Raw genomic sequence first — 25,905 nt, 5'->3', positions numbered from 1 at the left:
CCACTCACCTTGAACACCAGCTCACTGCGCTGCACAGACGGCAGGAGGGCTGGTCCGGCGTCCCGACTCCGAGAAAGTGGCTTAGTTCTCAGGAACAAGCACACAAGAAAGCCAGCCGGCCACAGGGCCAGGGAACACCGGGAAAGGGAGTCACACAGAGGGCCCTGACTGTGAACGGATGCTCACGGGTTCACGTGCAAGGATACAGGGGTTGCTGTCATCGATGCTGCAGCTGTCCAGGATCAAGGGGATGCCATCCAGCTCATTCACCTGCGGAGAAAGGAAAAGGCACATTTATACACCGAAAAAGGCCTGGGTCAGGGTGAGAGATCGTAGACGGTCTGTCTCTCCTGCTGGTCTCCTCACTCACTGCGGTAACGTAACAGCATACTGTTGTATTTAAGCCTGCCACCCCAGCCACAGCGGACGACGAAACTCGGCCTCCAACATCGAGGCAGGCAGACACAGCAGGTGTAGACGTGAGTGACCTGCCTGCCCTAATGGAGTCAGACGATGAGACGTTAGTTAACGGAAGACCCTCCTCCTGTCTCTGCTACAGCCCAGCCTCCTGCACCCGCCACCACCCCGACCTCCGACCACGCAGCCCAACACCTATCCCCACCACCTCTGGCCTTGTGGGGCGGGGCGCTCGCGGTCTTCCTGATCCTGGTGAAAGCTGAACTACGCTGTACGGACATTGTGTCCTCTTCACACAGACTGTGGAGCTATGACATCACTCCTGCTTTTACGACACAGTGTTACTTTAGGTTTTATGTGTTATTTGGTAGGATTTGGTAGGGTATTTTGGGGGACGGAGAACGCTCAAAACATTTTCCATTTAATTGAGGGTAATTGTTTCTTTGCTTTCTGCCGTTTCGGCTGATGGGGCTTCATGGGAACAAGCAACTTCTGGAGAGCAGGGGAAACCGGTATCTCAAACACGTACACCGACGCAGAAATCTTTAAAAGCAGACATGAACAGAAAGGGATACACTATTTTTCTTTTCACCCTTCCTTAAAAATGCGGGGGTAACTGGATAGCCACATAAAAAAGGATAAAATGGATCTCTCCCCAGCAATGTTCAGCAGGGTAAACTCCAAACGAATCTGAGTTTATTACAGTTTAACAGTACTAGTAAGTGGACAGTTTTTCTACACTAAGAGTAGGAAAAGCTTTCCAAACTATGACTTAAAATCCAGAAGCAACTGGGAAAAGAGGTTTTTAAAATTTGCTTGCAGTTTTTTAAAAAGCAAATTAAGGGGCAGCGCCTGGGTGGCTTGGTCAGTCGAACGCCCGATTCTTAATTTCGGCTCACATCATGGTCTCATGGTTTGTGGGTTCAAGTCCTGTATTGGGCTCTACACTGTGAGGAGCCTGCTTGGGATTCTCTCTCTCTGCTCCTCCCCTGCCCACGCTCTCCCTCTCCCTGTCTCTCTCAAATAAGTAAACGTTAAAAAAAAAAAGGCAAATAAAAGCTAGGAAAGTTATTTGTAAAATATTACAGGCAAAAGGTTAATATTTTAATATACAAAGAACCTGTAAAAACTGAGAAAAGATGAGCAATCCAACAGAAAAAGAATGGATCAAATGCATGGACAGAAACGGCACAGAGACAAAGAAATGCAGCTGGACCACGGAGATATCAGAAGACGTTCAACCTTGCAAACTGTTACCACGCGGAGACACCACCTGTCGCCCGTCAGAGCGGCAAGCGAGCGAGTCTGACAACCCACGCAGGCGACGGGGAAACAGGCGTCCTCGCACACTGCTGGAGCGAGCGCTAGATGGCACGACGCCCGTGGACGGGCTGCGCCAGGTGAAGCACCTACTCGTTGATCCAGCCCTCCCAGTCCTAGGGCAGCGCCTCCGACTGCACGGTCCCACGGAGGCTTTGCCTGCACAAGGTTACTCACTGCAGCACAGTTTTAGGAGATACAATTCACGCACGATAACGCGCACCTTTTAAAGGATAGAGTCCAGTGGATTTCTTTTTTTTTCAAATTTTAGACAGAGAGAGAAGGGGAGAGTGGCGTAGGGGGAGAGAGAGAGAGAGAGAGAGAGAGAGAATCTCAAGCACGAGTGTGGAGCCCGACACGGTGTCTGATGCCACGACCCCGGGATCAGGACCTGAGCCGAAACCAAGAGGTGGACGCTCGACCGACGGAGCCACCCAGTGGGTTTTAGTTTTATTCACAAAGTTGTACAACCATCACCTCTACCCAGTTTTAGAACATTTTTATTATCCCAGGGAAGAAACTCCATACCCATCAGTCATTCCTCGTGTCTCCTCCGTCCAGCCCTCAGCAATCTCTGATCTACTTTCTGTCTACGGATTTGCCTATTCTGGACATAGCGTACAAATGGAATCGTTCGATGCGTGGCCTTTTCTTTCAGTTAGCATGATGCTTTCAAGGTTCATGCAGCACCGCGTTCCTTTTTGTGGTTAAATAACATTCCACTGTCTGGAGAGACCATGTTTTATTTATCTGTTCATCTGTAGATGGGCATCTGAGTCATTACAGTTTTGGGTATTGTGACCGTGCTGTGAGCATCTGTGTACATGTTTTCGAGGGGATATTTATGTTCAGTTCTCCTGGCTGCGTACCCCGAGAGAGGAACTGCCGGGGTGCTTTCCAGAGGGCTCTGCCGTTTTCTAGTCCACCGGCAACGGATGAGCGTTCCAACCGCTCCACGTTCTTACTGGTGCTTGTCGGTGTCTGTCTTTTATTTTAACCATCCTGTGGGTGTGAAGTGACGTGTCACTGCGGTTTTGATTCGCATTTCTCTGACAATCAGGGATGCTGCATACAGTGCAACTGATGAAAACAAAGATCCTGGAAGCAACTCAGGCGTTCTCCGATACGGGCCGGCTGAACGAACGATAGCACGGACGCAAAACACTTCCGTGTAGCTGTGAAAATGAGTGAAGAAGGCCCAATGCACTACCTGGGGGGATCACCAGGATACAGCGGTAAGTGAAAAAAGCAAGCCGCAGACAGGCTTATACGTGAACCTTCCGTGTAATAAAGGAGGAGAAATATACAAACTTTCTTATAGTTCCCAAAAGACACAAACTAATAATGGCTGTCCACAGGGCATGAGGAGAGAATGAGACAGAAGCAGCAGGAAAGGGAGGCAGATGTCTGTGAATGCACCCGGTCATACAATTTTGACTTTGGAATCCTATGTATATTTTATATAATTCTCTACAATTAAATTTATAACGGATGTTAACTACACTCATTGTGTTGATAACTTCACAACACACAAATACTGAGTCATTATGTTACGTCCTACGAGCACAGTACGTTACGTCAATTACATCTTAGCAGAAAAATTAAATTTACAAAGTTACAAAAACAGAAAACAGAAACACATTAATCCGATGGCATGTAAAACAAAGAAAAATTACCACAAAATTAAAACAGTATTTGACTTTACACCCCTAGCGAGACGTATCCGAAGCTCAGAGAGAACTGCACAGAAATCTTAGAACAGCATTCAGCTGTCTCTGCTTCCTATTGGTATCGTTATTCTGAATTGTTATGTACTTATTTTTTTAATGTGTATTTATTTTTGAGAGAGAGAGAGAGAGAGAGAGAGAGAGAGAGAAATGAACGGATGGGGGAGGGGCAGAGAGGGAGACACAGAATCTGAAGCAGCCTCCAGGCTCTGAGCCATCAGCACAGAGCCCAACATAGGGCTTGAACTCACGAACTGTGAAATCATGACCTGAGCGGAAGTCGGATGCTTAACCAACAGAGCCAGCCACGTGCCTCTATATTTAGTTTAAAGCAAATGGGTCATTCATGTTATTAAGGAACTAAGATTTTCAGCATAAAAAAGGATTAAATCCAGAAAATAATTTTACACTTAAATTAGAAATATTAGCAAGATTTCGTGACATATTTTTCAATTGCCAAAAAGTATTTCTTTCCTAGCTGTTCATGAAAAGGCCTAGACGTGAAGGGAAGCGTCCCTCCCAGGATCGGATGAACTACAGATCCTCCCTGACTTACGACGGGGTTATGTCGCGATGAACCGGTTCATCGCTACCACCCCCTGCCTACCGAGCGCCACTGCTTAGCCCCGCTGACCCGAATCATGTTCAAGCACTTGCAAGAGCCTACGGGTGGACAAAATCATCTACCGCAACGCCTATTTGGTGATGAAGTGTGAAGTATCTCTCATGTAACTTGCCGCACAGGAAGGGAGAAACTGAAAGGCTGAGGAGTACGCAACGGGTGTCGGCGTAACCGTTGCCGCTGACCCTCGTGATCGCGAGGCTGACCGGGAGCCGTGGCCGCTGCCTGGCGTCGCGAGAGAGGGGCGTACCGTGCATCGCTAGCCCAACAAAAGACCCACACTCAAAACTCCAAGCACAGTTTCTACTGAACGCGTTCTCACTTCCACACCATTATAAGGTTGGCGATCCGTAAGCTGAGCCACCGTCAAGTTGGGGACCGTCTGTAAATACGTGTCCCGGTGAAAGACGGAAGATCTCCACCTGCCTGTGATGCACAGACCTGCTGAAGAGCACTGTGACCAGCTGTCCTTGGTTTCCCCAAGGCAGACAGGAAGAGAATAAATCTAATTTCTGCAATTTTTTCTAGGTGCCGGAAACAGGGTAAGAAATGTCCTACTATTTAATAGGCATCTGGCACACACTAGGCAATGACAAATACATCCACGATTTCCGCGTTCCGGCAGAATGCCAGGGTAAGCTGTACTGGCTCCATTTTCCTGACAAAGGAAGTGGGGCTCATGGGTTAAATATCGTCCCCAGGGTCACTTCACTAAAGAGTGCCATTCAAAGTCTAGAGGCCACCGTCAGTCAGTGAAAACAGACAGTGAGAGGGAAAAGTCAGAAAGGGCGCTAACAGTTCAACAGGGTTATGCTGTGTCTCCTGAATCTTGTGATAAAATCTAGGTTTGAAGCATCTATGTCTTTTTAAATTTTTGATTTTTTTTTCTAGTAATTCATTTGTATTACATTTTATAAACATATTGGTCCAGGATGGCTTGGGGGAAAGATAACCCGTTCTTCGGCACAGAGAGTTTGGGAGGTTAGGACACTAGAGAGGGCTGGACCGGGAAGGGATCACGGGTTTGAGAAGCGCAGAAGGAAATTTTATGGCCAAGCTGGTAGCGGCCCCACCTGAGACCGAATTCAAAGCTTCCCGAGGCAACCCTTGCACCGAACGTCTCCTCCCACAGCCCACGGCACACCCGCCAGCGGGACCGGGGTGCTGACTGTGACGTCTTCAAAGGGGAGGGAGAGCTACCGTCAATGCCTCTGCCCTGGGGTGGAGACGAGGGGTCCAGAAAGGAGCAAGAGCCTGGCGACGGGCACAGCAAGGAAGCAGCTGACCCTCACCAGCCCTCTGCAAGGACGTGATCTAATCCTCCTGGAACATACGTCAGCCTGGTGTCGGACGCTATCACACAGGGCTCACAGGGAAGGCCTCCTTGCAGAAGTGACACGTGGCCGGGGAGGCGAATAAACTGGCACTGAATGGACAAAGGGGGGGGGGGGCGGTGCGCTGTGGAGAAGGCTGTGCAGGGACAAGAGCATGTGCAAAAGCTAGGAGATCAGAAGGAACACGGAGCGTTCCAGGAGCTCGATGTGCAGCACAGCCCTGGGATTAAGAGTGAGGACTGTGGTTCCCAAAGCCTGGTTCTGCAGCAGTGCTGAGCTGTGTGACTTTGGACAAGTCCTTTAACCTCGGAGACTTGCCATTCTCGCCCATAAAACGGAATGACGGGGCTCACTTCCAAGGGCAGCTGTGAGAACGGAATTGATGGCTTCAGCCAACGCTCGGTGACGGGCAGCGGGACTGGCGGCAGCAGCTGTTAGTTAGTCCTACTGCCAGCAGGAAGTTCAGTTGCTTGGAGTGAGGAGTGAAGCCCCTGAAGGGCTGAGGGAGAAGCTTCAGGATAACTTCACCCAGCTGGGTTTACGACCCCACTCTGTATTGGCAAAACAGTACCTTTATTTTAAAAAAAAAAATTTTTTTTTTTGGTGAGGAATAAAAAAATTTTTTTTTTGGTGAGGAATAAAAAACTATTCAGGATCTATTATTTGATTCGAAAAAAACAATCTCATTTGCTTGGGGGGATAAAGTAGAATTCTCAGATATGCGAAATGGGCAAAATTTCCTGTGAAGGACACGAAATCACGTGCCAACAATGCAAACGTGAGCAGCATTAAGGGTGAATTACAGAGCCCTCGAAGATCACAGTTACGGGGGAGTCGTGACTGAATCGAGGGCATGCTTTCCTAGGTGAGTATTTCGCATTCACACCGCTCCATTATGAAATGATACAAGATCAATTTTTATAGAGATACACGAAACGTGTAGCACATAAATGACAGGGACGACAGTGGCACTGTGACAAATGCATCATCGTTCACTTCAGGAGCAGCGACTGACGACACCTCTGTGCTACGACCAAGCTCAAGTTTACTGCCGCAGCTACGAGCGTGGAGCTCTGTCTGGGGCAGGGGAGAACAATTAGGAAATTAACAAGTTTTCTTCTGTTCACACTTCATAAAACAAGGAAGCTGTTTGTTTTCTTACCTAACATGTTGGGAATTGATTCTATACCCATAACAAATGAGTCACAAGCTGTAGTTCATATGAAGGAGCCAAGCTCAGTCAACACTTTCACAAGGTAACACATTTCAACAAGACAGCGAGTCTGGCTTAAACAAACGAACATTTAGCCCCTGGAAATAAAGTGTAAACAGAAGGACAACTAATTGATTTGCTAACTGTTCCTCCCACCTGGGCCAATCGGCTCGGAGAGCGTTCTATGCGCAGTGCACACGCCCAACCCTACTCTGTATGCTCCCTTGGGGGAACCTACTGGATTGACAGAGAACACAGCCTCAACTACCCGGCTGCTGTCACGTCAAATGGTAAATACAAAAATCCAAGAACCCGAAGAAAGCAAGGGCACGGTACCAGCACAGCACCTTATCTCCTACCTGAGTATACAGTGAAGCGAGCCTGACTGACCTGACACGTGGCAAAAATGTGTTCACCACACAGCTCCTCAAAGCAAACACATACACAAATAAAGAGATCATCAGAGGCCTCGTTCCAAAGCCGATCAACGACGAGCGTGGGCGCGGCAATGCTCACACAAGGTCCCCGTCCGGATGAAGCCATCCTCAGACGTGCTGACAACCAACTCAAAGGGCCTGGAGCCCAAAGGCAATGCTGGATGAAACGGACCGTCCGGTCAGAGATGTGGACGCACCCACCCACCCACGGGCAGGACTCAGGTGTCATCCCAACCACCTGGAAGGACGGGGGACACTCTGGAGACAGACAGAACTACATGAGAATCCCGGCTCAGGGATCCTGTCAGCCGTGGAACCTTGAGGAGCTCCCTGAACGTCAGGAAGTCTAGATTTTATGTGACAAGGGGGTCACGCCCATGTCACGGGGTCACGGTGAAGATCCACGAGGAAGCATTCGGCATGGCCCCCCGCACGCAATCAGGATGTGAGAAATGGCAACACGCTTGTGATACTGTTTTCACTTGCTCTGAGACTCTGGAAGTTTCCTGCACGGCCCACACTTGAAAAGGGCTGGACACGGCGCTCCTGGTGCCAACCGCGGGTTGAGCTGTGGCAAAGCTCCAGTACATCAAGACTTACACTTCCATGACCAGCCAGTAAGTAGATACGGTGAGTCTAGGTGTTTCGTGCAGCTTCGTGCTGGGCACTTCATGGCTCCCCATGGTGCTCCTCCAGAAGCTTCAGGGCAGCACAGGGCCTGCGTTCCACAGGCTCGCTTTCTCTACAACTCTCAGCGTAAGGCTAGGCCAGTGGTTCACAACCCTGGGTCCACATCAGCATCCCCTGGGAGGTGTCCAACAGCACTCATCCTGTGGCCCCAACCCGAAAATAAACACGTCCCAATCTCGGAGAGTGAAGCCTGGGCGTCAGAGCCGCGGACGCACTCTTCCGGAGATTCCGACACGCAGCCGAGCTGATGATTCCTGACCTGCGCCAAGTGCGAGAGCACCCACTGAGCCGGCGTCTGGGACCCACCGCAAATCCTGAGAGAAGCCCCTAAAATGGAGCATGACGGCCTTCCCGTTCTCCCCTCTGGAGCTCTGCTCTCCTTGTTCCTAAACCAAGCTCTGCTGAGCCGTGACAAACACACAGCAGATCACAGCCGCACCTGCACCACCACAGACACATCAGGGCCAGAACCTCACGGCCCAGAAAGTTCCCGCGCGTCTGCAATCTCTGCGGCTCGCCCGCCAGCTTTCGTCAGCCACGGAGCTGCTTTCTGCCACTTACGAACCCTCTCTCTTTTTGTTTGTTTCTTTTTTTTTTTTTTTAAAGTGGTTGCTCTGGGGTTTAGAGTAGGCATCTTTAACTTGCTGTGGTCTATCTATAAATAATGTTATACAAATAATATATTACTGTTTCACACACGATGTAAGAATCCCACAACCGGACACTCCACTTGACGTTGGGGCTCCTGTACGTTTACTTCTACGTCCGTCATAAAACCCCCAAATACACTGCGATTATGATAAGGTATTTTGGTTTTAGCTACATATTTCCTTTTCTGGTGCTTTGATTTCTTTGTATAGAGTCAGGTCTCCATCCAGCACCATTTTCTTCCACTTCATTCAACTTCCCTCGATACCGTCTCATAGCACAGTTCTACTGACGGCAAATTCTTAGCTTGCGTCTGGGGAAATGGCTTTATTTTACTTTCATTTTTGAAGGCTATTTGAGCTGGATATAGAATTCCAGATTGACAGTTTTGGCACTTTAAAGATGTCATTGCACTGATTCCTGTTTTGCATCACTGCTCCAGAGAAGCCTGCTATCAGGAAGCCTTGTATCTTTGCTTTTCTTGATTGGCAGGCAACGGTCAGTGTGTCAGAGAGTAACGGCACAGCAGAAAGATGAACCACAACCAACGGGGGTTCTTTGCAAACATTAACAGAAGGAAAAAAATTCCAAGAAGACTGATGAAGAAGAGAGAGACATCTATTGAAACAGAACAGAATGAAAAGAGACAAAAAGGTACAGAAAACACAGATTACAATAAAATATTATGGACTTTATGAAAACAACTGGAAGTCTAGATGGAATGAGTATCTCTGAGGAAAGGAGAAAATGTCAACACTGACAGAATAAATCAAAATCCTGAACAGAACAATTTAAATACTTAAATTTAAATGATTTAATGATACAAAAATGACCAAGACTCACTGACAAAACAAAGACCCAAGGGCTCTCCAAGTGGGTGCCACCGAATTTTTCAGGACCACATAATCTATTATGTATGTAAGTTGTTTCAAAACAACAGGCAAAGAGAGAAAGCTTCCTAAACCTACTCTGACTTGGTTCAAAACCAGCATCAGACAGAGCGGTGTAAGAAAATCACAGGCCTATTTAACTTTTAACAGGGACCCCTCCCTGCTCCACACAAAAAAGTCCCACAGAGTATTAGATGAACAAAATTACACATGCTACAAAAGTTCCTCACGATCCTAATGTCAACCAGAAAATGTACAGTAAGCATCCTCATTAATGTAGTAATAATTATCTCAATATCACAGAAAAAAACATCTGATAATGGTTAGCACTGGCTTATGACTTTTTTTTCTTACTTCTCAGAAAACTGGAGAACTTTTTTAACTTGAAAAGGGCTATGTGCCAGGAACTTGTAATAACCATCATACCTAAGAGAAAAGTTAGGTAGATTCCGAGACCAGAAAAAAACACAAGAAGATGGTCTTCTTATTCTGATGTAGAAAAACAAACTCAACGAAATACTGCAACTTAAAAAGGTCTTTGTTTGGAGCATTCAGTCTCTGGAAATCAATAAGGAGTCCGAGTGGCCGTGAACAATGCTTCGGACTCACTGTCAGAATGGAAGCAGAGGAAGAACGAAAAGAGAAGAAGGTAATCAGGCTGATTTAGATGAAGGAAGAGTGTTTCTTTGTTTTGTTTTTTTTTTTTTTTTTTAGGAGAAAAAGTTGAAATCTTAGAGGACAGATTCCCCAGATAGAACATGGAAAATAATTATCTAGAAGGCCAGGAAAGATCTAAAGGGAAATGAAAATGCATCCAGTCCCAACTGCTCTCAGAGATGGGGTAGATGTGTTAGTTGTTACCGGAACAGAAGACCGGGGCCCCGCAAAACCCAGGACAGGACAGAAACACGGTCTCGGCTCACTGGGATTGCTCTTACGAGGGAGAGCAGTACCGAAGAAATGAGCGAGGACACCACCCCTCAGTGTCACAGGCCACCAACCGTCACAGACTAACTGAAGTCCTGCAGAAGCAGAAACTCAGAACTTCTATGTCAACGCTCTTTCCCTCACAAACCAGAGACTTCCTGCTACCTGGCAGCAAAGACTAAGCACTGGTGTCTGGGGACCCGCTTTTGCTCGGGGGTAACTATCAGAGGACTGGGAAAGGACGTATTTTCTAACTCTGGTGTGGGGACACCGGTGCTGTGATAAGCCTGTGCCCTCGTACCTTTTTTTAATTATAAGAAGCGAGGCATGTCAGAGATTTGGTACTGGGGTTCTTGAACCTGTAAGGCCCCAACCAGGCCTGCGGCAGGTGGAGTCCTGACCCCGGGCAGGCATGAAGAGCCCCTCTGGGTGGGATTCAGCAGAATAAGAAACCGGAAAGGATACATTTTAAACCTCAGTCTCTTTGAATTTCAACTCTTAAAGGCAGAGAGTCTGACTAAGGTCTTGGACTTTAATTTAAAATGGAATGTAATCTTCGGATTTTAATGTCTCCCTGGGAATTTGATAATGAGATAGAATTAATATTCAAATTTAGAGGTACCTCTGGTGGGCATTTTATTATTACACTGAATTTAGTCTCTTAATAGGGAACGAATTTTGTGCCTTGGGGTCAAAGTGACTTTGGAGTTAATTTAATTCATGGATCGGGGTGACCCACTTAAGGGTCCTGTGGGGGCAGAATCTCCACTCTCCACCAACGGTCCAGGAGAAGGAAAGGCGCCTGGTCGGTATAAGCAAAGTGGCCTCCTAATGAAGCTGGGAGCAGACGGTCCTGACACCTGAGGTTCTCCCCACAGAAGGGACCCACCCTTGGCCCAATACCTTAGCAGAACAACTACAAAACCCAGAAACAATGCTGAGAGGGGCAGACATCCGCTCTCTGTATGTTGTGGAGAGAGCTGTATTAGCACGACCTTCCGTGGCTTCTCTATGCCCTCCACTGGCTCCTTCCCAGTGCAGCGACCATCAGACTAGTGAGTCTGGTTGTACGAAGTCCATGGTATACAAATGTGCTGGTCTGTCTGACTCTTTTCATTAGATGCCGGGGTTTTCAACTACATGAAGCTCGCTTCTTTCACTCCTGTATCCCTTGCCCTGCCCTTCGATTAGATGTCAGGAACCAGTTGCTGAAAAACTCTGTGTATGTGACAGCTCTTTTGACTGACCCCACGCACACATCCACATGCAAACAGGTAAACAAGGTCCTTGTGCCCGTGAAACTTAGCACGCAGGGGTGGGGGAGCGCGGGACGCATACAGCAGAGAGCACAAGCAAGAACTAAGTAAATAAAAACACACTACGGATTAGAATAATTGCTATAAAGGAACTAAACAGGATGACCCACTAGAGAGTGACAGAGGAGGCTCTATGTGAGACAGGGGGTGGGGGGTGGGGGGGGAGGGCAGGTAATGCTTTCCTATAAAATGGTGACGTCTGAACTAAGACCTGAGTCATGGAAAAGCACTCAACGATCTCGAGGGAACCCAGATCACCCGAGGTTGAGGGAACCAGGGGTGGAAATAGTCAAACATATCCAAGTGACAGAAAGGAAATCAGCATGGCTGCGTGCAGGGGAGTACCGGCAAAATGGCAGGGGTGAGGCCGTAAAGGCAGGAGCCAGAGCCTACGGAGTAGCGGCTGGTTCTCAAAGCAGAGTCCTTAGAGCAGCAGGACAAGCATCACCTGGGGACTTGTTCTTCCGAAACGCACATCCTGAGCCACCCCCAGCCCTACTGAGTCAGACCCCGGGGTCAGGGCCCAACAGACAGCTGTTGAACGGATCTTTAGATGATTATGCTGCATGCTGAATTTGAAAAACCACTGTGCCTCTCAATCCTCCCTGTGAATCCGAGTCACCTGGGGAGCTTTTAAAAAGCAATGCCTGGGTCCCACTTGGTCAACCTAATCTGAATCTTGGGGACGATGGTCCAGGAATAAAAACATACACGCACGTACGTATTTTACAGGCCCCCTAGGTGATTCGGCTCCCTGGAATACAGTCTCGAAGGGCAGGAAAATAACTTAGGTCTTTTCTTTCCTAAGTGTAAAATGAGCCATCGAAGATTTTTACAGGTGAGTGAATCTAATCTGGATTTTCAAAACCGTGACCCCTGGCTGCCATATAAACACACGGGCGGGAGAGCCAGTGCTCGGGGCAGGTCCGTCAGGAAGCACTGGGACAGGGGAGTGGGAAGCGGAGGGGAGTGGGAAGCGGACCCAGGCAGGGCTGCCGTGGTGCACTGGGGATAAAATCCCACACCACACCACTGACGGGAGGCAGATCCCACGGGAACTGCTTTCTCAAGTGAACAAAAGAGGACTCCAAGATTCTAAGTTTCTGGAGGGCTGGTTATCATTTACTGAGATACACAAGGGCTCTGGGGTGGAGCAAGTGAACGGACTGCACTTCGGGAGTGAGGCGCTCGGAGACATCCAAGTGGGCGTCAGCGGTTCTATCCTTCTGTATTTCCTGTAAGGAGAGTGTGGGCCGCCATGTACCCCAGCGTGGACCCTGGGGGACAGGTCTGGGCTCCAGAGATACACGTTGGGGTCATCTGCACACAGATGGGCTTTAAAGCCCGGGACTAGGGGTCTCCCTAGAGAAAGGCTCAGGACCAAGTCCTAAAGCATTCAAACATTTGGGGGTCTCAGGAGAGAAATCTTTGTGCTTCCTCTGTAACTTTGGTATCATCACCAAATACTGTCTAATCCAAAGGTTTCAGTAATCCAACACTAGGTACTATAGGCAACTGTTAAGCACTTTCCCTGGAGTAATTTGTAAGCAATATGAGTATTTTCTTCCTGGAAGGAGGTCATCAATAACTGAAAAGCCACAGTGACAAGATTTTCTTCTCAAAGTCACAGTGATGGGGCACCTGGGTGGTTCAGTTGGTTAACTGTCCAACACTTGATTTCGGCTCAAGTCATGATCTCACGGTTTGTGGAGTAGAGCCCTGCATCGGCCTCTGTGCTGGCAGCCTGCCTGGGATTCTCTCCCTCTCCCTCTCCCTGCCCCTCCCCCATGCTCTCTCTAAATAAATAAATAAACATTAAAAATAAGATAAAAGTCACAGTGATCATCACATTATTTGTCCACTCATCATTTTTCAGGGTGACTTTTTAGAAGCTTATTTCTTTTTTCTTTTTAAATGTTTTAAATGTTATGTGGGCTGCAAATTGTTTCCCTTATTAAGATTATATAGGAACAGGGGCGCCTGGGTGGCGCAGTCGGTTAAGCGTCCGACTTCAGCCAGGTCACGATCTCGCGGTCCGTGAGTTCGAGCCCCGCGTCGGGCTCTGGGCTGATGGCTCGGAGCCTGGAGCCTGTTTCTGATTCTGTGTCTCCCTCTCTCTCTGCCCCTCCCCCGTTCATGCTCTGTCTCTCTCTGTCCCAAAAATAAATAAACGTTGAAAAAAAAAAATTTTTTAAAGATTATATAGGAACAACACATATGTACGTACGTACCTCACTAAACTGAATAAAAAATACTTTAATCCCAACTAACTCGCTCTGTGCCGGCCCAGACCTTGAGAGGAACGGAAAAGAACTCAATGGGGAGTTCAACCTCAAGGTGGCTCGTCTCCGTTCAGTCCGCCTACTGCCCGCCCAAGGTACAGAAATGCCAGCCTTGTTAGCAGAGGCTGGAAGGTGGGAGAGAAATAAACAGCGGGCTCACCAATCCCTGAGCCCCCCCGTCCCTCCATGCTTGAGGGCAAAGGGGCCCAGCAGCAGGGGAGAACGGAAAAGGTCAGAGTCCACTTCGGCCGAGGATCACCACCCTGCAATCTCACCCCCAACCAGGCTGCCATCAAGGATCTGTTCCCTTCCCTCGGGGGCCAGGCCCAAGCCCTGAGGAGGGGACAGATCCCATCCGTGAACGTGTTCGTGTACCGCCAGTCTGTGTTCGACCCGTATGTATCAACCCACGCACACATCTTAAAAAATGAAAATCATCTTTATATATGTATGCTATTCTACATCTTCCCGTATAATAAAAATTCTCTGAAGATGTGATTTTTTAAAATGGTATATGCTATTCTGTCACTGCAATCCACCAAAATTTAATCCTCCCCTACTCAGGATTCTTACATAATTTCCAAATTTTTACCAACAATATGACAAACATCCATGTATCAGCATTTTTACTGTGTCGCTGATTATTTCCTTTGCAGAAATTCCCCAAGGAAAAACTACTGGATGAAAAAACATAATCATCTTTAAGTCTCTTCGATAAACTGCTCCCCGTCAGGGTCCCACCACTTCATATCACCCTAACAACTGCCCACTTTATCCTTACTGACCATGCATTATTTTTTCTAAAGTTGCTTTTGTTAAACAGACGAAAACTTTTATTTTCTAGCTTCACTGAAAATGAAAAAAAAAAATGCTCAGCATTTTTCCATTTTTCCACCTGCCAAAGTTTGGCAACTGAAAGTTTCAGGAGGTAAAAGGCCTTTAACAGTAAAGTTTTGGGGACCAATTAAAACGCACAGCAGGGTTACCCTCGGAGTTCTGAAACCCGAGTCAGGAAGGACCCACAGGTCTTGCAATGGGGCAAACGTGCGGGCAAGAGGACAGCCAACGATGAGACGAGCCTCGGCCCCGTTTCCCACAGGGACTGGGACACCACAGAGCCTCGGTGCGAACACCAGCAAAGGGCGGACGGCGGTGGCGGGGGAGGCAGGGGTGACGGAGGCTCGTTCAGAGACTGCGCCCCGCAGGCGAACCTGGCCAAGACCCCACGAGGCTGGGCATGCTGGGAAAGAAGAGCCCGTGGAAAGTAAGCCACAGAGAAGACGGGCTCTCCAATTCCACAGTACAACTCACCAGGGCAACACGGCCGCGTTCTGCCAGAGCTCACGGACAGACAAAGAAGCTTTTCAACAACGTAACACTGCGACTTTTAAAAGCACTCCCAAGTACAAAGCACAATATGATTAATAAAAATATCTTGTACGCCCAACTACCAGATTCCAGGAAGACTAACAACTAACTGTTCTTTAGCAACCATCTGCATCTGAATTTAGTGCGATTTTCTCATGAATTCCTCACCCAGCAGATAAAATCTTTGTTGAAATGATGAATGAAACGAGCTGGTTTTAAAGGAGCTTACTACTATTCTCCTTGCAGGACTGAAGAAAACAGTTACTGTTCTGAAGTGAGGAGGGCACAGGTGACACACGGATGACACCGTGGTGGCCCAGTATGGAATCAGTGTGCAGCTACAGATGTCCCTGCTTCCACCCTGACCGATTACTAAACTACCACACACCGTAGGGCCGGATGTCAGAAAGGAACTTTCAACTGATCTGGAAGGCGAAACGCCTTCCAGCGTTTGGTCTCAGAGGATGAGGTCCTGGGGGAAGGGGCGCGCCTCGCGCACAGCACTGTTCGTGACGCCGGGCCCTCCGCTTCGTCAGGCTTCCACGTCCCGAGGGGCACGTGAGCCGCGGCGGCCCCGATGAGTCACCCTGGTCTCACAGGGAAAAAAGGGCGAAACGCTCCTACCGCGAAGCAGAGGGCGTCACTTAACTAGGGGGTGAGGAAAGGGAAGGCCTTGCACAACACCTGGTTTCCAGAAAGTGCCCAATAAAACGGCAGGGAGTAACATAATCTTTTTTATTTGTTCTTCTGCTTATGGCATTTTTGTTGCATTCTTTGCGAAGAACTCGAAACAAGCAGAATTAGAAGGAAAGGAGCAGACGCGCAAGGTGACCTTTGCCACCACAGTCATTTCTGGAAGACGGTTTCACCAACAAAACGTCAGAAGTTGTGCAGTGAGATATCTGAAGAGCGAGATGAAAGGCCACTGTTTTTAAGCAGAAGCAGGAGAAAACACGTATCAGGACGTGAACTGATCTCCAGTGTACTCGAGAGCCCGTGACTTAAAGCTCCACTCCATTTAGCAGCCTCCTTACAGCGCCACAAGATACGACTTGAGAAAGCAGTAAGACCAGAAAGGGATCGGTAAAGCGTGTCAGCGGCAGAGAAAACAGAGCAGCTCAGGAGAGTTGTTGTGGCACATCTGTGCTATCACGCACAGCTACGTTTAGCACAAAAATAACCCATAGAGCCAGTTTTTTAAAAATACGCATTCCGCCGCTGCTTCTCGGGATGTGATTCCCACCCATGCTGCATCGTCTACGGTGTCATACTTCAGTGCCTGAACAAACAGAAATCTGTCCTGAGCACATTCAGCCTTTAATTTTTAACCCACGGACAGAATCTCAACTGCTCGCTGTAACAGGATGAGCTCCTTGCTACTAAGAAATCCAGCCTTGGAAACGGTTTATCGAACTTGGCCATGGTGTTTTAAAAAGAAAAAAAAAAAGGGAAAAGAAAGAAAGAAAGAAAGAAAGAAAGAAAGGAAGGAAGGAAGGAAGAAGGAAGGAAGGAAGAGAGAGAGAGAGAAAGAGAAAGGAAGAAAGAAAGAAAAGGGAAATGAAAGGAAGGAAGGAAGGAAGACGTAAGAAGAGAACAACATTAAATGAGGAAAGAGAAAGACAGACAGACAGACAACAGAAGAGAAGAAGAAGAAAGAAAGAAGAAAGGCAAAGGAAGCCAAGGAAAAGGAAAAGGAAAAGGAAAAGGAAAAGGAAAAGGAAAAGGAAAAGGAAAAGGAAAAGGAAAGGAATAAAAAGTCAAGAGAAGAAAGGCAAGGCAGGCAGACCGCTGAGAGCCCGCGTCTCTCTATCCAGCACAGGGCATCATGGCACCCGTTGGCCCCTGGGAGGAATTCGATCCCGACCCGGGCCTGTTACGGGCCCTCTGTCCTGCGGGCACCGGAATGAAGCCAGCAGGGGAACCTGTCCTTCTCTTCCCTGCCTGCCTGCCTCCCACAAATCCTGACTGACATGCCCACAGCCTGTCGTGGCCTCTGAAGGGTGTCGTGTGGAAGCCCCACGGTCACCTTTCGGGTGCAGGGTGACAATGGGGGGAAGAAGTCTATGAACAGAGACGACACATCTCAGAAACGCCATCCCGTGGGAGAAAGGCTTTATCGGTGCAAGAGAACGGGACCCAGAGAAGAGGAAGGAAACGGGCACCGAACATGCTCTACACACAAGAGCCCGGGGCTCTTAACAGCCCTGCGACGTAGGAATCAGCGTTCCTCTCCGACAGGTGAAGACAATGAGATGTGTAGGGTTAACCGACTCGATCCGGGTCATGGAGTGGAGTGAGCGGCAAAGCCCGGGTCTGTTACACTCAAAACGTCAAGCTTTCATTCGACTGCAGCACCCACACTGCAGGAGGGGGTTTCTAATCTTCAGAGTAGAGATGGGGCCCGAAATACTAGAAACGCGCTGGGAACCCTCACGGTGTACAGCTGAGCCCGCTCGGGGTGGAGAAGGGGAGGGGAAGGGCCGGCGAGGCAGGGCTGGACCGCGACAGGGCCACGGCCCTGGGAGCGGCCACAATGACGGGGACGGTATGTCGCCAGCCCCAGCCCCGGCACACCAGGAAGGGCCTCTGCGGCGAACACAGCAGCCCCTGAGCAGGAAAGAACTGCCCTCGGGAAGCTCGCCACCGGCCCGATGAGAACGTCAGAGTGCCATCTATCTGCGGTCCCCTCCCTGCGCGACTGACTTCTCTGACTTCTCTCCCTTCCCTAACCCTCACCCTACGACTGTTTACTCATTTGCTAAACACCGAAGATAAAAGCTACTTTGCGACAGACCCTAAGGTGGGGACCAATGGGTGAATCAGACACATTTACTGCTCTTCCCAAAGTCAAGGTGGGGTGGGAATAAGGGAGACAGAAAGGCCCTGGAGACGGGAGAACACAGCATTGGCATCCAGGGCTGGAGGAAACATGGTGGAGCCGATCAGGGGAGACCCTGAAGGCCAAGCCTACGAGTTTCACTTTTTCCTGAAAGCAACGGAAAGACTTTGCCTAGAGATTTGTGTTTCGGAACACGTAGCTATAAATTAATAAAATTAATTATTTTAAAAATTAATTTCCTAAAGTGTGCAAATCTCAAAGTGCACAGCTTACGGGATTTTTGTACGTGTACACACGTGTGCAACTATCACCCAGATCAAGACAAAGAACACTCCGGCACCCAGAGGCTCCCTGTGTCCCCTACCAGTTGCTAACCCCACACAGTAACTAGTACTCAACCCTCTATCATCTTAGATTTCTTCTGCCTGTTCTGGAATTCTGGGTGAATGGAGCCACACAATATGCACTCTCCACTGTGGGTTTTCCCGCTAAACATACGGCTACAAACCACAGAGCTTGTCCCTTCTCACTGCCGGTCTTATTCCCCTGCACAAAGAACACGCCATGCTGTATTTTTACCCATCCTGTCCGCGATGGACATGTGGGGTGTCTCCGGTGTGGGGCTTTACGAGTGAAGGCTGCTATGAACACTCATGCACATGACTCGAAGTGGACGGAAGCACCCCTTTCTACCAGGTAATTGCCGGTTTAGGAAAACAAACTTTGAACAAAGAGACTATCTTGTCATGATCTTGTAGAAAATGCGGGCTGATGTAACCTAGACTGAGATAAGGTCAGTCATTAAGAATAAAAGACTGAAAGCAAGATCCTTTTTGTTTTAATAGGATGTATGGGTTAATGAGATCGTAAACATTTCCAGACAGGTGGGTCACCTGCTACCCGTAAGCTAATCGAAGGAGACGTGACCCAGGCTCCGCCCTTCCGAATCCTTCCGCCTTTTGTCAGATTCGGTAATTGTTTCTCAGACCACGTTCTCAGCCTTGCCGGCTTTCTTCTCGTCTCCTGGGACTCTGATGACAAGACTCCCAGACTATTTTTGAGGACCCTACATGTCCCTGAGTCTCCATCAATTTTTTTTCCCCGGTCTAATTCTCTTTCTGTTGCTCAGACTGGATGATTTTGATTTTAGCCTGAAGTTCCCAGACTGTCTCCGACGTCCTCTCCACTGGGCTACCAAAGCCCACCCAAGGGGTCTTTACATTTTACTTCGGGTCACTGTACTTCTCGGTCCTAAAATTTCCAGTTGGCTTTTCTTCACATCTTGCTTCTTGGCTGGGACGTCCTATTTCTTCATTTGCTTCCAATGTTCCCAACTGCTCACGGAAGCGCTTTTCTGAAGGCGGCTTTAAAATCCTTATCAGATCACCCCACATCTGTGTCATCTAGGCAGCCCCCGATCGCCTCTTCTCATCAGGCTGAGATCCGCCTGGTGCTCGGCAGAACGCGTGGCTTTTATGTGTACCGTAGACATTTTGGGCTTCAGGTCACGCGACTGAGAGTCTCGAGCACACGTCCAGTTTTGGGGGGCCTCCTCTGACACCACGACAGTGACCGGGTCGGGGCGAAGGGCAGCACCTGCTACTCCCACGTGGGGGCCAAAGTCCAGGCCTCGGCTCACCTGGTCTCTCCCGACAGTGGCGCTGTGGTGGGCGTGGGGGGCTTGCCTCCTTACTGCTTTATGCCCATGGTTCCTGAGCGGGCAGGAGTTCTGGTCCCCCGCAGGGCGTCCAGCAACAGGGAGGGGAGGAAGATGCCCAGTTACCGCAGACACCAAGTCTTTTCGGAGTCCACCGGTGGGGCCGGGGGCACTGTGCCACATCCAGGTGAAAGCGTAAGTCTGGGCTTCCCACGTGGCCTTTGCTGATGGGGGAAGGGCTACGTGGTTTTCCACGGTGTCTGTCTGAAGTAGGGCAGTTATATTCTAAAAGGCTGCCTTGCCAAAGTGCCCTTTCTTGGTCCTCTGGCAACAAAGAGCAACCTTCTCTTGGGTGTGTATGTGTGTGTGTCGCACCCATCGGTGTTTCTGGACTGACAGCTTCTCTAACATCCAGTCTGAGATACTGGAGGCAAGAGGAAAACGCCGGGAACACACGCTGGGCTGCTCCTTGAGTCCTGAGGTCCCCAGGCAGACTGCCTGCTTCTCTCCATCTTTCAGAGGGCTCCTGTGTTTGCTTTACACCTGACGTCCAGGGATTTTAGCTGTGCTTAGTGGGAGACATACAGAGAAGTACATCCAGGCCCCCACGATCCAGAATCGATTCCCAACATACTGTTTTCAAGGCGCAAAGGACTTCCACTGGGAGCCAGAAAAGCAAGTCCACGATCCAGGTTTTGATTTCAGAAGAATGACAGGGATGTGTATGTGCAAACAAGAATAACGCAGTTCCTACTGACTAATACGTCTCTGCCTGGCACAGTTCACATTACAGGCTCCATCGTGACCCTCCCAAGGAGCCTCTGACACAGGACTTCCTGTCGTCCCGTTTTTGGGGGGGAAACAGGCTCACACAGGGTCACTCCCGGTCTACAGCAGGGCCAGGATTTGGACCCAGATCCACCTGACTCTAGAACCAGAGCTCCTAACCACCACACTACATAAAGGCTTTCGCCACGAGCCACACTCTACCACGGGCACTCTGGGGGCACTGAATCCCACACTGCTGTCCTCAAACCACACGCGGCAAACTCAGTCAGTAATCAACAGCTTACAATTACACACTCTTCCCTTGTGTCTTCAGAATTCTTCTTTTTCAAAAATGTTAACAGCCCAAACTTTGAGAGTGCTATATACAATTTAGAGGTCACAACTATGATCTCATGAACACTCCTGACAATCTTACGAGGTGGGTATTTTGTTTCATTAAGTGTTTTATTTCCGGTATATAGTTAACATACAGCATTACAGTAGTTTCAGGCGTACAATACAGTCATTCAACATTTCCATACATTGCTCGGTGCTCATCATGACAAGGGCACTCCTTAATCCCCATCCCCGATTTCCCCCAACCCCCAACCCCCTCCCTTCTGGTAACCATCAGTGTGTTCTCTACAGGTAAGAGTCTGTTCCTTGGTTTGCCTCTCTCTTTTTTCCTTTGCTCTTGCATTTTGTTTCTTAAATTCCACATATGAATGAAATCGTATGGTATCTGTCTTCTGTTCACTTACCTCACTTAGCGTAACACTCTCTAAAGCCATCCGTGTTGCTGCAAACGGCAAGATTTCAGTCTTTTTTATCGCTGCTATTCCGCTGTGTACACACATCACATCTTCTTTATCCATTCATCTACTGACGGACACTTGGGCTGCTTCCATATCTTGACTATTGTAAATAGAGTGCATGTATCCCTTTGAATTAGTGTTTTTGTACTTTGGGGGCAAGCAGCCAGTAGTGCGATTACTGGATCGCAGGGTAGTTTTATTTGTAACTTTTGGGAAATCTCAGAAGTCCTCCACAGTGGCTGCACCAGTCTGCGTTCCTACCAACAGGGCACGAGGGTCTCCACATCCTCACCAACACCTGTTGCTTCTTGTCTTTTCTGTTTTAGCCATTCCGACAGGCGTGAGGTGATATTTCACTGTGATTTGTATTTTCCTGATGATGAGTGACGTGTCACTTTTCATGTGTCAGTTGCCATCTCGATATCTTCTCTGGAGAAATGTCTTTTCACGTCTTCTGCCCATTTTTTAACTGGATTATTTGTTTTTTGGGTGTTGCATTGTATAAGTTCTTTATATGTTTTGGGTGCTAACCCTTTACTGGATAGGTATTTGTAAAATACCTTCTCCCGTTCAGGAGGCTGTCTTTTAGTTCTGTTGGCTGTTTCCTTTGCTGTGCAGAAGGTTTTCATTTTGAAGTAGTCCCAATAGTTTGTTTTTGCTTTTGTTTCCCTTGCCTCAGGAGTCATATCTAGAAAGATGCTGTTATGACCAATGTCAGAGACATTACTGCCTGTGCTCGCTTCTAGGACTCTCATGGTCTCAGGTCTCACATTTAGGTGTTTAACCCGTTTTGAGTTTATTTTTGTGTATAGTTAAAGAAAGTGCTCCAGTTTCATTCTTTTCCGTGTAGCTGTCCAGTTTTCCCAACACCATGTGCTGAAAAGACCGTCTTTTTCCCACTGCATATTCTTTCTTCCTTTGTCAAAGACTAATTGACTGTATAATTACGGTTCATTTCTGGGTTCTCTGTTCTGTTCCGTTGTTGTACGTGTCTATTTTTGTGCCTGTACCACACTGTTTTGATGACTACAGCTTTGTATTAGAACCGGAAGTCTGCAGTTTGCCTCCAGCTTTGCTTTTCTTTTTCAGGACTGCTTTGGCTATTTGGGGTCTTTTGTGGTTCCAGGCACATTTTAGGACTGTTCTGTGAAAAATGCTGTTGGTATTTTGATAGGGACTGCATTAAATCCATACACTGCTTTGGGAGCATAGACATTTTAACAATACTTGTTCTTCCGATGCAGGAGCACCGAATGTCCTTCCATTCCTTTGCGCCCTCTTCAATTTCTTTCATCCGTGTTTTACAGTTTTCAGAGGACAGGTCTTTCACCTCTCTGGTTATGTTTATTCCTAGGTATTTTATTATTTTGGTGCAATTAAAAACGGGATTGTTTTCTTAGTTTCTTTCTGCTGCTTCCTTATTAGTGTAGAGAAATGCACCAGATTTCTGAAGATTGATTTTGTGCCCTATGACTTTACTGACTTCATGTGCCAGTTCTAATAGTTCTTCGGTGGGGTCTTTAGGGTTTTCTATATACAGTTACCGCGTCGTCTGCAAACAGTGAACGTTTTGCTTCTTCTTTATCAATTTGGATGCCTTTTATTTTTCTTATCTGACTGCTGTGGCTAGGACTTCCAGTACTATGTTGGATGAAAGTGGTGACAGTGGGAATCCTTGTCTTGTTTCTGACCCGAGGGAAGAAACTGTCAGTTTTTCACCATTGAGTATAATGTTAGCTGTGGGTTTTTCATATATGGTCTTGAAAAAAAATGTTTATGTATTTTGAGAGAGAGCAAGCATACAGGAGAGGGGCAGAGGGAAAGGGAAAGACAGAATCCTAAGCAGGCTCTGTGCCACCAGCGTAGAGCCCAATGTGGCGCTTGAAGTGATGAACCGTGAGATCACGGCCTGAGCTGAAATCAAGAGTCGGGTGCTTAACCAACTGAGCCATCCAGGTGTCCCCATATATGGTCTTTATTATGTTGAAGCATATTCTCTCTAAACCTACTTTATTGAGGGTTTTTATCATGAATTGATGTTGTACTTTACCAAATGCTTTTTCTGTGTCTACTGAAATGATCATATGGTTTTTATCCTTTCTCTTATTGATGTGATGTATCACATTGATTTTATAATTCTTCTTAGTTGGGGATTTCATAAATTTGAAATATGGTAAATATTAAGTCATAGATAATATTATCCTTATATTTTTAAGGGCAATGACTCCCAGGAAAATCATTTGAGTATATTTTTCCACTTTACTTCTTTATCAACCAGTGATTTTTTTATAAGCATGTTACTAACTACCGAATATCCTAAAAATGAAAGTCCCAGAAGAATGACATATTTTCACATAGAGTAAAAACGTTTTTTTCTTTGTATTTTCAAAAAAGTACATACGAATTTTGTTTAAGCTCTGCCAGATCACAAACCACGAACTGTAATTTAATTTTCAAATCTGTAAAGGGCAATCTTGAATTGGTCATTTCACATCACCTAAGCTTTTAGGTACAAACATTTCCTACAGAGTTATGTGTCAAAAGGAGACTGTTATAGGAAAAAGTATACTGGGTAGCACAGAAAAATGCCAGAGGTGTGCACTGAGAACGTGACATCACCGCCAGTGGTCACAGCCTTCTGCTGCAATAGCGAATCTAGTCTCTGGAAGCTCCGGGCCACGCAGGTTCTCCCCTTTTCCACCTTAAACAGACAAGACGGGCGCCTGGGTGGTTCAGTCGGTTAAGCGTCCGACTTCGGCTCCGGTCATGATCTCACAGTTTGTGAGTTCGAGCCCCACGTCAGGCTCTGTGCTGACGGCTTGGAGCCTGGAGTCTGCTGTGGATTCAGTGTCTGTCTCTGTCTCTGTCCCCCTCCTCTGCTTGTGCTCTGTCTCTCTCAGTCTCTCAAAAATAAACATTAAAAGAAAAAAAACTTGGGGGGGGGGGGGACAGACAAAACAAAACAACACTAACAGCCCTCTTCCTCCTGTCCATCTTTAGTCTTCTAAATTGTATTCTGGAGTCTTAGAACGTCAGAACTGAAAAATACCTCAGGTAGTTATGTGGTCCATCACAATGACACCCCCACCTACAGACGAGGGCCACAAGAGGAAAATATCCTGCTTAAGAAGATGAGGAAGGTAGGGCCCCGTCCCCCCAACGCCATGCATGTCGCACCTACAGCCATGAAGAACCAAACGTGTTGTATCATTACGTGAAGGACAAAGTGGCAGATCCAGCAGGAGAGGAAAATAATACAAAGCTTTCGACTTTGGGGAGTCTGGTCGAAGAGAAAATTCACAGATTATTTAATTAGAGCTGAAAAGGACCTGGGAAAACTTGGTCCGATCTCCTTACTTTAGAAATGAAAACACGTGGGGTGTCTGGGTGGCTCAGTCAGTTGAGTGTCCGACTTCGGCTCAGGTCGTGATCTCACAGTGAGTTCGAGCCCCGCGTCGGGCTCTGTGCCGACAGCTCGGAGCCTGGAGCCTGCTTCGGATCCCGTGTCTCCCTCTCTCTCTCTGCCCCTCCCCTCTCTGTCTCTCAAAAATAAATAAACATAAAAAAAAAAAAAAAAAAACCCAAAAAGAAATGAAAACATGAGCAAAATGTACTCGTTTTCCCCAAGTCATACAATCGGGGGCCTCTGGGTTCTTAGACATGCTACGTATATTCATTCCACTCACCGGTTAACTCTACCCCACTCCCCATACCGGTCCAAGTACTGGTACTTGGTACCGGTCCAAGTACCAACATGTAAAATACTCGGGTCCTAGGACCCTGTGCACAAACACCAATTAGATTATCAACATTTAATGTATATGAAAAAAACTAGTATAGACTTCATATTTTCCAATATTGACCTTCAGTCTTAAAACATAATCATCACTTCAACGAATATTAACCTTTAGGCCGACCCTTAAAATTCTCAGTACTTTTTCCCACTCCTCCTGTATGGATTCAAAGAACCTCAAAAGTCCAAGGAATCTAATGTCTAATGAGAATTTTTAAATACGGAATGAGCATAAAATGCTCAAGTTAGCTCCATGTTCCACGGGCGGGTTTTCTCCTTTCCCCACTCTCACCTTCTACATGTGAGCAGCCCAGTACACCAAGAGCAATCCGTGAATTCACCCTGCCCTGGGCTGGGACTATACAGTGACACTATTTTACACAGTTTCCCATGAACCATTCCCTCTCTTCAGGAGGCTAATGGTACCAGTTATGCTCCTTATTATTTCTAGCTGTTCATTCTCTCGGTAGAAACCTTAGGGACATAAACACGGAATTAGAAGGGTTCCAACCCCGAATTGAGTTTCCACTTTGTTTTACACATTAACAAGCCCATACTTAGCACAGTAAGAGCCAACATCACAGAGTATGTATTCTATGATGCTTGTCTACGCCAAGGAATGTTCCAAATGTGCTCTTACAAATATTCGTCCACGAAGCCCTCCCTGTGCTATTATTATCCTCAGTGAACACGTTTCCCTGGAACGTAAGCCCCACGAGCACAGGTATTGTGTCTTCCCTGCTGCACTTCCTCAGCCTAGAACGGTGTTGAAATGTGGCAAGCACGTGATACTCGCTGAAGGGATGAATAAGTGACATTTATAGAGGAAAAACGAAGCTACG

The 25,905-nt window shown here is 47.6% G+C and overlaps 1 protein-coding gene across 2 annotated transcripts in view; it reads right to left on the bottom strand.

The window, feature by feature from the left end:
* The window catches only part of ATXN10 (ataxin 10), a 166,576-nt gene that overhangs the window by 29,029 nt on the left and 111,642 nt on the right, over positions 1-25,905 (bottom strand). For both annotated transcript variants that reach the window (XM_030320922.1, XM_030320926.1), the window contains exon 10: positions 207-270. In XM_030320922.1, the coding sequence (XP_030176782.1) occupies positions 207-270 (64 nt within the window). The remainder of the gene's footprint in view (positions 1-206; positions 271-25,905) is intronic.

Source organism: Lynx canadensis, chromosome B4 (assembly GCF_007474595.2).
Source record: "Lynx canadensis isolate LIC74 chromosome B4, mLynCan4.pri.v2, whole genome shotgun sequence".
Classification (NCBI taxonomy): Eukaryota; Metazoa; Chordata; class Mammalia; order Carnivora; family Felidae; genus Lynx; species Lynx canadensis.
Note: the sequence above shows the minus strand (reverse complement) of the source record. Positions and strands in the feature narration are given on the sequence as shown.